The sequence below is a fragment of the Mauremys reevesii genome, linkage group 4 (assembly GCF_016161935.1).
Source record: "Mauremys reevesii isolate NIE-2019 linkage group 4, ASM1616193v1, whole genome shotgun sequence".
Taxonomy (NCBI): Eukaryota; Metazoa; Chordata; order Testudines; family Geoemydidae; genus Mauremys; species Mauremys reevesii.
The window spans coordinates 80,402,106-80,415,631 of record NC_052626.1 but is presented as its reverse complement, the minus strand read 5'-3'; the positions used below and the strand labels follow the sequence as shown (position 1 = coordinate 80,415,631).

The window sequence follows — 13,526 nt, the reverse complement described above, 5'->3', positions numbered from 1 at the left end:
AAGACCTACAGAAAAGGACTAATTCTCTATTAAATTCTTTAGGTTGTCAGAATAATGTCTATAGAACCCACAGAAGTTTAATAGCTATTAAATTCTTTAGGACTTTTCAGTTAGTGAGTCAGAAAGGGGATGTCAAAAGAGCACTAATGTTCCCAAGGAAAATACTGCACAGCTACAAATATTTGAATGGTGAATATGTTGACTATAGGTTTGATTCTGCAAATCATTAAACAGGTGAGTAGTCCTTACTAGCAGGGGCTCATAGTGACTTCACTGGAATAGCTAACACAAATACAAATTAGCAAAACTAGACTGGATTATTGTTTAAACTCTACATTCACACATGTTATTCCAGTTTACGTCAATGGCAGCACTACACTGTGCATGGACAGCGAGAAGCATATGTGCTTCATTTCCCATCTCACCTTGTAGGTAGGTTCATTATAAGCTCATAGGCTGGACAGCTCAGAGAACATTGTAAGAAACACTCACATCACAGAAGGTTTGGTCAGAGGGCAGAGTTTCCCACAGCTACCTGGCTCAGATTTGCTGTAAAATATTATTAATTTCATAATAGATTACGCCTATGTTCTTTACAAGCACTGATTTTTAACAAGCACCTTTTAAACAACCTAAGAGAATGATTATTGCACCTCTATGTCTTATAGATGAATGAATTAGTTATACCGTGTTGACAAAACTCTGCCTTGTTTATTCATATGCCATGTGATCTAGAATCACTGCTTGCCTGACATCAAAGACATTTATACAAATTGTTTATTCACAACAGAGAGATGGGGATTCAATTTATTGGACTGAAATCCTGAAGTCCTGGTTTACTTTTCAGTCAGTCCTAACTCTGGCAAAATTCCCATTGACTTCAATGCAAAATTTGACCAGGTAATGACTTCAGGATTTAGCTTATTGGCTCAAATCTAAGATGTACTTGAGAAGAAAAATAGTTATCACTTCAAATTAAGTGTCCTAAATATACATTTAGTTTAGCTTAGTTAACAAATCAACGTATGCTAAGCACCATTACATTTTAACACCCTATTACATATAATTGCTTATCCTCAACAAAAAGAATGTTCAATAATCATTTGGGGACAGATTCTGGTGCTCTTCCTTAAGTTGAATAACATCATTCTCCTTGAATAGTTTCAGAGGGACTACCTGCGCTGTAAGGTCCTATTTGATGTGAAGAGAGCATCAGAATCTGGTGCTATCTGAAAGGTCCAGGATCTGGCCCTTTGTATTTACTCCTCTGATTTTAATAAAGTTATGCCTGGTGTGAATTTAAATGAAATATTTATTTGAGACACTTAATTTTAAGTGTACCTGAGAAGATGAAAATTTTGAGTCCCCCATGCCAGCTACTAATTATCAATAAAACTTATAGAAAACCTTTAGAGACACTTACAATAAATACTGTAGTTACACAATGTTGACTGTACCAAAGGTACACTGCAGTACTGATTTGTACATACATCACAAGAAGAGACACTGAGAACAATTTAAGGTTTATATGATGCTATATGTTCATTACCCTGAGTCCCTGGAGAAAGCCATACCGGCTTTTTGATCTTTCCATTTTGCAGCATCTACATTTTCTGCATCTTGAGCAAAAGAGAGAGTCTGGTGAGGACATAACTGTTAACTCAGAGTATTCTCCACTGCATCCATTCAAACAGTACAAGTGAGACAGATAGTTATGGATCACTATTTGGCAAAAACACGGTAGCTACAATGACTTTATGAGATCTTTGCTAAGTTTCAGTTAACAAATTAAATAAGCAGAAACTTTAGATGTTAAATAAATAGAGAAATATTCTTTAATCTTGATATCTTTTACCATAAGATAGCTTCAGGGGCTTATTAAAGATGGAGATGGGACTCGCTTTCCTTAATTTTCACGTTTCCAAGGCTCTTCCTCAACAACAGTGAAGTCTGCAGATTTGCCATTGGTTGCCAGTGTCACCTGCAAGTAATTATCATTGACATCTAACTTAAAGGCCAAGGCACTTTGACAAGAAAAGTTATGAGTTATATGGAGAAGCATGATATTTATAGGAATAACATACTCCATGTGTGAATATATATGTATTTTATATATATTTATTCATAATTCACAATGTCCTCAAAGTGCGGAGAGGTGTGGGGGGGGCGTAATTTTAATATTGGCTAGAAAACATGAGTTAACAATGATCCATGTTTTTTGGATTTTATTTTCCCTTCACTGTTTTGAAGTCATATAGTTTTCATAAATATTTTACACATATAGATAGTCCTGTTGCTTTCAGACTTTTCCTAATTTGCAAGAAGAGTTTAACTTGAACTAAAAAAATTTCCTATAGAACTCATCTGCACTGCAGGACATCTGGTGGAAGATATGGAGGAATGTGAAAGGGACAGAATGATAGAGGAATGTGGATACATATATACACACACATTACAAGAACTTCAAAGAAAATGGCAGAATAGCTGCTCCACAGACATGTTGTAAAGCATCATTCATTGTGCGTCTATTCTACTCATGCATGTGAAAGGTTCAGTTACAATCAGGTCAAACAATTCTTATTACTATATTTTATACACAGAACAACAAAAAGGGTCATTGTAGCATTTAAAGGTTCATGCTACAATATTAATTTGATAAGTATGGTGGAAGACCAATATTGGTTTATCAGTTCATGGGAAACGATGGCCGTGTTACAACCCAACAGTCAATAGAAAAATAGCCATATGAGATCCTTAACAGGAGATGTGTGGGGCTCAAGCTAAAGTATTTTGTTTGACTGAGGAAAATGAACTGGGCCTTTACATAGCATGGGAACCTTTCGTCTAATTCTATATGCATGGCCTATTCTTTCCTAGCTTACCTTCCAAGTTACTGTCCTCAGCTTCATATGAAAACTTAAAGACAGGACTGATATTCCGCATGATGGGTAAACCATATGTATGGAAGCATTGGGACAGGGAAACATTACAAAAATGCACCAATGTTTAAAACAAAGCCAGATAATTGGAAGGGAAACACATGCAGTTACAAGAATAAACAGCACATTTGGAACTGAAAACCACATAAAGTAATGTGAAATGTGATCATAAAAATAGAGAAATATCATGCAATAAGAGCCATTATACTCCAACATAAAAAATAGCCTGCTTATTATAAATATATAGGGGCTGCACAAGACTATAACAGACTTGAATTATCTGGAGTATATTACAGGAAGTAAATAGAGATGACATGTTAATATATTAGCTTTTCAAAACTTTGATCAGAGTTGCAGCGAACTTTTCTCCCTTCCAGTGAATTCTGCAGGATAAGGAAATATCTCTTCAAGCCCAAGACCTTGGTATTTGGAGCCTGATAAGGTAATATTACATCATCATCATTACCAAAATACTTGGCGGTTGTAGAGCACTTTACATGTTCAAAGCGCTTTACAAACATCAGCTAATCCTCACAACACCCCTGTGAGGTAGGTAAATATTATTATCCCCATTTGGCAGGTGAGGACACTGAGCCAGACAAGTATTTGCCCAAGGACAGTCCTGTGTTTACTCTACTAGGTCAAGGTTCCTCTCATACACTTGAACGTAGCTCCCAATGAAGAGCAAGCCCAAAACAACAATGACAATTGTCGAATTTTGCTAGCTTAGGAGTCAGTGGTATCCAAACAAAAAATGCCTGCTGATATAAGTCAAGAACTGTGTTAAGTTCATGTCTGGTAAACAAGACCAGTGTGGGACTGAAAAACAATGAACCAAAATTGGTGTGTTTGAAATTAGAGCTAACTGGTGGACAAAATAATGAGGGGTGGACTAGTGCATCCATCACTCTCCCTTTTGAGGTCCTTAAAAGAGACTGTGGAGGGGGGACGGGGAATGAAAATTAGCAGAGGGGAAAACCTGGCTAGCTCAGCACTGGTAGAGTGCAAGAAGGAGGAAAGAGCAAGCTTCACCATGATGAAAGTGAGGCAATCCCAAATTAGGGAAGTTCTGTTCCCTGGGTTCTATGAGTTCCTGTAATTAGGAACCTTTGTAACTCAATCCAGTTTCTCTGTGGAACTGTCCAGCAAAAATACCACCTTAAAAAGTTCCTGGTAGCAGTGTCACTAAAGCATCACTTGCAAGTGATGACATAAACCTCCAAATCCCACTGTGTTTGGGACAATTTTAGTGATTGTGACACAGCCAATAACTTATGGCTTGTTGGTATTTTTTAAATGAAAGGGGGACTGGTCCTGAAAAGTCCTGAAGTGGTGCAAGTTCTGAACTCCTTCTAAAATCAAGCCCAGAGTGTGTCACAGTAAGACTGAAGCCCACATTAGTGTATCTTCAGGTGCTTCCTAGTAGCACTAAATCCAATAAAATCAGCCAGTAATTGTTAGGCCAAAAACCCCAGGACTGATCCTAACATCAAAGGTAATTGGTTCTTTCCACCTCTTTAGGAAGAGGAACAGTTTTATCAGACTGTGAAATGGTTTTTCAAAGGAAGTGATAAAAAAAACCCATCAATCGTGTCTAGAATTGATTTAAAAAAATGTTGATTTTCTTTCATGAAAAATGTCTTTTAAAAAGAAACAGATATTGCCAGACAATTTCTTTTCCTTTCAAAAGAAAAAACAACAAAATGTATAAAAAATTCATTTGGTTTCAATTTTCAAATTTTTATTTCTTCTGCTGCACTCTACTTTCCCCCCCCTTTATTCTTGATTTTCCAGTGGAATGAAAGGAAAGAGGGGAAGCGAAGAGAAAGGGGGAAAATATTCCCCAAAATTGAAAACCAAAACAAAATGATTTTTTCATTCAAAATGAAAAGTTTCATTCATCTTAACTTCACCAAAAAACTGAAAAATTCCATGAAAAAATGTCGAACAAAATGAAAGCTTTGGTTAATTCAAAACTTTAAGGGAAAATACCATTTTTCAAACAAGTTATTTGACCCTCGATAGGGCAAACCTCTGAAAAAATGTACCGTGAAGAATGATCTTTGGCTTAGGAGTGGGGAAAATGACATCATAAATCTTTTCCATCTCCATTGTCTACGATAACTTAGCAATTGGATTTTAGAGATGGGACTTGTGTCCATTCTAAGTCTGTTGTGGAGACTTAAAGGTGCCAGAGAATCCACAAGCTTTCTCTTTCTCTCTGTGGACAAATATCTGGGTGTAGTTGACTCACTAGCCAATCTAGACATGTTTTGATAAACTATGGAACAGGTCACTTGATATATAATCAGGTGGGAGGAACAGGAGAAGCAGCTAAAGAAAAAAATTGGCCGTAAAATGAAAAGTGTTAATTTGTTTTTGATTTTTTCCCTTTTCAATTAAATATTGTCTTTTGATTTTAATCAGGCCTGTCCTAGTCCTGGTTGCCTGGTAAACCTTTATACACAAATCACTCAACCTAGCTTTTCATTCAACTGATGGGGTTTCTGAAGTTCGCTTCACTCTAATCAAGACATTTTTTTTCTTTTTAAAATCCAGGTTAGTTACAGTGAAGATTAGATAGAAATTGCAAAGTTTGTATTTTTACAATGACTACCAAGAATTATGATGAAAGAAAAGCATACACATGCTGTCTGAGTGCTGGAGCGACCAGTGATATGGTGCATTTAACACGTGAGTCTCTTTATGGCGTATCATGGAAGAGTGCCATCAAATAATAATACCTGCACTTGGTTTACAACTAGCCTTCATTTGAGTAGCAATAAGCTCTCTGTTAACAAAGGAAACTAGGTAGATAGCCATATTCTCTCTGAGTTTTGGAATATTCCATAATACGCTGCATAATCCCTTAGTTTTTGATATGTAAACATTGTATATGATTTTTCAAATGCCATGTTTAAGAAGAGTGCAAAAAAATCTTTGTAACTTCTTAAACTTACTTAAAATGTCTGACGTTCACAAAGACTGTCACATTTGTGAAACAATTTAAAAAAAATACATGCAGGTTAAAAAATGAAGTAAAACAAAGCATGCACTGCTATATACAAGTCTCGATATCCATAAATGTGAAAGGTACCTTGCATTCATCTACTATGACAGAGTTGTGAGCTGCATAAACACATTGGTTTGAGTTGTTTTCCCTATGATTTTTCATGTCATCATAAATTGACTGAGTCTTGGTCATTTCAATGTCTTCATGCCCCTTATGCTGGGAATCCAGGTTTTCCAGCTCTGCCTTGGAGAGGTGATACACAATGCCAGCACCAAAAGAATCTCCTACAACATTTACTGATGTTCTCATCCGGTCTCTGCAGGAGAAAGAGAGGTTTGATAGTTAATGATAAATCCGTCTGGAGCATGAAAGACTCACTTGTTGTCTGGAGTTCACTATTAGGGAAAGGGGAAAGTTCGGGATGAAAGGAGTGCCTAATATTGCAGGTGCTGCTGCTGCTGTCATTTATCCTCTACAGAATGTTTATGAGATCTTTAGAGTGGAAAGGATTTTAGCTTTCAAGAGAAGTTGAAAAGAAATGCCTTCCCAGGGGACTGTTCAAACAGAAACTATATACAGACTTCCATGGCACAGATGCCCATAGTCACAGATCTGGATCCCTGATGTGGCAGAGCGATTGTACAAAGAAACAGCCAAACAGTATTTTGCATTTTGCTGAGATCTGTAAAGTGCCTGCTTCTTGGGTTGGAGATTTCGTATAGTTATGCACGTCCCATTTCACTGCCAGTAAATTAATCTGAATTCATCAGGGCCCTAAATTCTCTTTACACAACCAGGGGAAACGATTTTAGATTTAGTGACTTATTCCAGCTCTCAACTGGTGTAAATAAATAGCATCTCCCCTTTATTCAAGCTGAGGAAACTATGGGAAGGTGATGTGAAATCTCGCTATGGGACTCAAACCTTCAGTGCTCCTGTTGGATTCTGGTTCCCTCGCACCACTAGACACACAGCCAGCTGTTACAGTGGCACGGTGCCCATTCACACTGTTGTATGCCAGTATTCATAGGGTATATGTGCCAATCAAATATAGGTCATAATCTGTGAAATGATGAACCAGTGACACCTCTTCAGTAATAAGAGCCTCCTGGTTGCAAGTTGATGCCAAATTAGGCCCACATGCTTCTTTACAAGGAAACACATTTGTTGGCACTTGCAGACATTAGACCAGTATCCTTTTTACACTGCTGATGATTCTGAACATGAAAGACTAGATTCTCCCCCACACCAGAACCCTGCTCAGGGGCAAGTTTTTTAAAGGGAGGTTGTGTGAGAACACGTTGCAGTGCCTTGATTCCATGTCTCCTGCCTGTAGCAGACACTAGAGCTGCTCCATTGCACCCTATGTAGTCATTTATGTCAGTGTAAATTAAGTGCAAGTAGATGTAAAATGCTTTCACTCTGGTCTGGTGCCATTTTACACCTGTTTCACACTGATGTTAATGACAACAATAACACTGTGGGACTATTAAAAAGTCACATTTCACCCCAAGAGTTCAGGGGCAGAGGAAGTGATCCATGTATAGTGTTGTGCATGTCTATTTAACTTAAAGGGTGCTTTGATCATAGGCGGCAGGTTCGTATAATTTTTGGTGGGGCCCAAAATGGTGGTCCGCCCCCCCCCACCCCCCACCCCCCCGCTCTCACCCTGTAAGCCGATATAAAATGAAGCTACCATGCGTCGGCACCACGAGATTACAAAGGTCAATTAAAAGTGGAAAGTCAGAAGCAGCACTTGCCTGCTTCAATATACGGTATTAAATTTTGTTGCACCTGTTGTGACAAAGTGGGAATGTTCTTAATGTTTTCTCTGAATACTGTGTGGGTGCCTCAATTTCCCCTGCAAGGTGCCAACTGACAGTGTTGAGGACAAAGATCAGGTGGCCTCCTTGTCCGGAAGAGACACAAAGGCCAGATGAGGGAGTGTCAGTTTGGAGCTGGCTGGGGAAATCGGGAGAGGCCCAGAACTTGGGTCTGGGCTCCCCACCCCCCAAGATGGACCTGACTGAGGGGTCCTGTTTTCTGTACCTACAAGCTCTGTTTTAGACTGTGATCCTGTCGTCTAATAAACCTTCTGTTTTACCAGCTGGCTGAGAGTCAGGTTTACTGCAGAGTTGGGGTGCAGGGACCTCTGGTTGCCCCAGGACCTGCCTGGGCAGACTCGCTGCAGAAAGTGCACGGTGTGGAAAGGGCTGAATGCTCTGAGGTCAGACCCAGGAAGATGTAAGCTTCTTGCCCTGGAGACAGTATGCTCAGAGAGAGGAGGCTCCCCCAGAGTCCTGACTGGCTTTGTATGGAGTAGTTCCAAAGCATCCCAGCATCCCCTTCCACACCAGGCGCTTCCCGGAAGTCTGCACAGGCACTGACACTCCCTCCTCTGGCCTTTGTCTCTTTTCCAGGCATTAGGAGGCCACCTGATCTCTTTGTTCTCCAACACCTTCAGTTGTCAGCTTGCAGGAGAGTGGTCCAGGCCATCAGTTGCATGGAGACAGGATTGCAGCCATTCTCTGTGCAGACAGCATCACACTGGCCCTCTAGGGCTCTACAACAATCACACCCCCTTATCCCACCATCTAGATCCTTGAGAAATGCATAGGGGAAACTGAGGCACCCACACAGTATTCAGAGAAGAACATTCCCACTTTGTAACACCTGTATACGACTAGTTATATACTTTAAAGGGGTGTAATATAATCAAGTATTGTGCTAAACACAATGATACTCCAAACTGACCACCAAACTTAAGTTGCATGTTTTTCCCCTCAGGTGAGGGCTCTGGGGTGGGATTGGGGATGAGGGGTTCACAGTGCAGGAGGTTGCTCAGGGTTGGGGTGCTGGGGGCACAGGGCTGGGGATAAGGAACTTGGGATGCAGACAGGCTGCCCCAGGGCTAGGGCCAGAGAGGATTCCCCCCCCTACACCCCGTTACCAGCAGCAGCTAGCTCCAGGGGAGGGACGTCTCCTCTCCTTCCTCCCTGCAGCACACTCACTCTGCACCACAGTCACTGCACATGCTCCTAGGGACTCTCTCAGGTCCAGAAAGCCCACTCACCTCCCCTATGGTGGGTACTGGGCAGGGCGGCGTACTGGGTGTCACGGAGTCCCCGGGCGCTGCTCTGGAACTGCTCCCCACCAAGCCAGGCAGGACTCTGGGGAGCCTCCTCTCCCTCGGAGCAGACTGTCTGCAGGGCAAGAAGCTCATACGGCTTCACCTCCTGGGTCTCTCCTTGGAGCATTCAGCATCCTCTGCCCCTCCGTGTGCTTCCCACAGCGAGCCCACCCCAGCAGGGTCCTGGGGAAGCCACAGGGTCCTGCACCCCCACTTCACAGTCAGACATGACTCTCGGCCAGCCAGTAAAACAGAGGTTTTTTCGATGACAGGAACAGGGTCTAAAACAGAGCTTACAGGTACAGCGAACCAGACCCCTCGGCCAGGTCCATCCTGGGGGGCAGTGAGGCAGGACCCCCTCCCCCCATCTGCACTTCACTCCTCATCCCCAGCCAGCTCCAGACTAACCACCCCCTCCAGCCCCTCCTCTCTGCTCAGCCCCTTTCCGGGCCAGGAGGTGACCTGACCCCTTTGTCTCCAACACCTTCAGCCGGCACCTTTGCAGAAAAGGGGCCCAGGCCATCAGTTGTTAGGATACAGAGTGCCAGGAATTTAGGTGCACTGGCCTTTTGCTCTGCAGCAAAGAACTGCAGAGGGGACACTGAGGCACCAACACAGTATTCAGAGAAAACATTAAGAACATTCCCAGTTCGTCACACCGGGGCGGGGGGGGGGTTGCCATCATGTGTGGCCTCCCCACCCCTGCTGCTGCCCCAGGGGGGCGGGGGAGAGAGCTCCCAAGCACCTGTGTGCCTCCTTCCTTCTCCTCTCTCCCTCTTCCCCTCCCCCGGTGCTCCAAGAGGCTGCCGGCTGCTGATCTCTATAGCCTTAGGCAGAAGCAGCACAAACAAAGGAGAGAGTCACTGGCTGTTTTCTTTCAGGCAGGGAAGCTCTGAGGCGGGGGCAGGCAAGAAACCCAGCTCCAAATATTGGTGGAGCAGAGCCCTCAGCCTTGAATATTCCTGGGGCTTAAGCCCCTTGAGCCCATATAAGTTGGCGCCCCTGGCTTTGACATCCTTTTAGGGTCAAAAATGTAAACCAACAACAATAATAATAAATCTGTAGACCTCTACCGATATTAGCTGGACAGAAGCATCCTCAGAAAACTCTGTTAATTCTACTCTAACAAACCCACAGCAAGCAAGGGAAGAGTGCTTGTGGTGTCTTGGTTTCTGGTTCATCAGGGAGTCAATCAGAAATGGGAATACAGAAAGGCTGAGGTGTATTTCCAAAAAACCCAAGTCTACTCAGAGGATGACAGGAAGATTGAGCAATATGAACTTTGATCAAATGACAGAGAAGCAGGCATGTACGATTCCATGCCAGTAGAATTCCTTTCCACGTGACAGTCATTGATTTGACAACATTGTTTTTTCCCTGCTCTTTCTAATATTGCTGGTACTAGGTTTGCATTGTACAGCCGCTTAGCACTGCGCCAAAAGTTTAAATCTGATTTTACAAATCAGTGAACTACTACTAATCATTTTATATCCTTATGCATGACTGAGTGAAACTTATGTTTAGTGCTTTGATTAAAATTTCAGTGTAAACATTTACAAAACCCAATTGAATCGCTTTCACAAGTGTTTTTCATTATTTTGCTATTATGTCTGACAATTATGGTTGTCAGACCATAATTATGGAATTTCATAAGCATATCAGCAATTTTTTGCAAAATGTTCATAAAAATAGTACCAAAGTGTGAAAAACATTTTTCATTTATGGGCAATACTCACAACAAAACATTATAGAAGGAAAAATCCCTCCAGTTTTGCTTTGCTTGAGTGAAAGATTTTATAGAGTTATCATGCCATGCACGTATGATGCCTACCCTAGTGGAAGTGGCAGACTTAGAAAATATTACTTGCAGAGGGTTCATTTTTTAACAAAACCCATCAAATATACTGAACTCTGCAATGAGATCTCCATGGAAACATTATAGAACGCCTGAATAATTTTGAGTGAATAGTCTTACATCTTGAATGAATTCATTAATGCCACTCCAGGGTGAGTGCTCAGAATGCCAGACAGGAGGTGGAGACCAGAATCCACAAATATAGCTCCAGTGTGGTTTATATTTAACAGGCGAGGAGATGCCTCAATCTATCTGTGTCTGTTAGTAGACAAGAAAAGACATTCAACTAAGCAAACAGCACAATGTTTCAGAACTATTCACTGTAGACTGGGCTTGATTGACTTAACGGAAACACAGAGGGTGAAATCCTGGCCCCACTGACTCCCATTGACTTCAGCCAGGCTGATTGCATCCAGAGAGAAAGGATGGGTGAAGAGAGAAGGTTCCATTCATTCTATTCTTAAAAACAATAGACCAAATTATGTTGTTGATTACAATAGTATGACTCCACTGAAGTCAATAGGGTTGCATCAGTGTAAATAAGAGGAAAATTTGGCCTACTAAATTATTTGTCCAACATATCAACTTCAATGTAGTCTGAAACACGAATTCTGAAAGGAAGATTGAGAAAGGGAGTCAGCCTGGCTTTTGCTGAGATACAGCAAATATTTTGGAAACACAAGGAGTGCTGAAGGACTCAATCTCTCTTCTGACTACCCAAAATACCTAGTAATGTCAAGATCAGAAGAATCAATACATGACTGATGGCTGGGTCAGCAGTGATCAGACAAAAAAATTCTTTCATCTGAAGAAGAAAGGATTTCTCATACTTACGTTATTTCTCTTGTAGGATCAGATCCAACTCCCATTGACTTTTATGAGAGTTGGATCAGGCTCATAGGGTCTGACTCTGTATTCTACTCACTCTGTATCAATCAAAGTTAGCAGCATTGGAGGCAATAAAGTTAAACCACTATATGAGTGAGAGGAGAAGCAGGTCCACAAAGTGTTGTTAGGTATTATTATTAATACTAGTATGTAAAAAAACATTGTCCCTTCCAAGGACCTTTCTTGACTAGGTACTCTAAAAAGAGATTAAAATAAATCCTTCAAGGCTTCCACTGACTCAAAAAGTGACATGCTTAACTTGCCTTCATCTTGTTGGCACTCATTTTACTTGAGTTTACATTCTAGAAACAGACCTAAGCAATAACATTCAAATATCAGCTTTCCCAAGGAACGTGTGCCTAAGCATTTTGAATTTAGACCCATGTTACACAAGCTACAGAAAAGATTCAGATGTCATGCAAACTTTACCAGTTGGTTTCTGAATGTAGGTGTCTGCTTTAGATGTTGAATCTGAGCAGTTTTCCCAATGCAAACTACTTCTGTACCTGGGCCCATGGTATGGCATTTGCTAAGCTTGTTAGTCTCACAGTTGGAAAGTAGCCAGCTTTACTAATGATGCTGGATTCGTTCCAGCTGTTGGCACATAATGCTTTCCTATTAAATGTCACCGCTGAGTTTTGTGTAGTTTTAAATTAAGAAACTGCGAGAGTTGTGAAAGCTTGGAAAATTTGCCTGATAAAGTTCTGTGTGTCTTTCTACCCAATCTCTCTGTACAAGAGAGGGACCAATGAGGATATGATCTGATCTAGATCCAGAAACCCCTTAAGCCTCAATTTGAGGGGGAGGGAGAGAGAGTCAAGGCTGAGACCCAGTCAAAACTCAGGTTTGGGTTTGAGAGTTCTGAAACTGTGAAAGCTGTTTTCTGTGAGATTTCAGCCTAATCCTGACAAATCAGGTGATTTTTGTGATCTTTTCTTTCATCTTGAACAGTAAAAAGCTCACAAGATGAGCCATTTTTACAAGATTTTTTTCTAATTTGACCTGAAATGCCAGGACAATTGCTATTCTTAAAAGATATCTACTGTATTGATTTGCATCCAGACAAGTTCCAGATATCAGGCTCATTATGATTGTCTGCACCTGTATCCATCTCCTGTATTTATATCTATCACTCAGTCAGTTAATAGACAGCCTGATTCTGATCTCACACAGAAGTTAATGGATTTACATTGGTGTTAAACTAGCATAAGCAAGGTCAGAATCAGGCTCTGAATGTTTCATTAGCTTTATCAGCATGACAAGATATACAGAACATGCCTCCTTTTTTTCTCATTTTCTTTCTCTCTGAAGCCTTGACGCTAGGTCTCTGAATTTTATCACTATGGATTGAACTGTTGCTTGTCAGGCCAAAGAACCCCAGAGCCCTCCCAGTTTGGGAGAAGGTTCCAGGCTTGTCTTTCACTTGGACACAATCCTGTAACTTTCCTTTCAGAAGTTCCTTCTCTGACTCTGGCCTTGTCTGTACTAGCAAGCTTCATAACGGGGATTCACCATCGGTGCAGCTCCACGGCACAGGCATTTCTACTCCCATGTTGTTTAACATGCCTCTGAGCAGGGCTAGATGACCCAGAGGTAAAATCGTCTGGGCCCTGCCCACACTGTAGCTCCCGCCAGTGGAGCAGCACTTCTCATGAATTACAGCTCTGAGGTTCACTAGTGTAGGCAGGGCTTAAAATGACA

General features: G+C 41.4%; 1 protein-coding gene across 4 annotated transcripts in view; it reads right to left on the bottom strand.

The window, feature by feature from the left end:
• Window positions 1–508: 508 nt before the first annotated feature.
• SLC1A2 (solute carrier family 1 member 2) overlaps window positions 509–13,526 on the bottom strand; it is a 114,112-nt gene continuing 101,094 nt past the window's right edge. For all 4 annotated transcript variants that reach the window (XM_039536664.1, XM_039536665.1, XM_039536663.1 and 1 more), the window contains 2 exons: window positions 6,037–6,268; window positions 509–1,981 (listed from right to left, as the gene is read on the bottom strand). In XM_039536664.1, coding sequence (XP_039392598.1) covers window positions 1,907–1,981; window positions 6,037–6,268 — 307 coding nt within the window. In that variant the 3' untranslated portion in view covers window positions 509–1,906. The remainder of the gene's footprint in view (window positions 1,982–6,036; window positions 6,269–13,526) is intronic.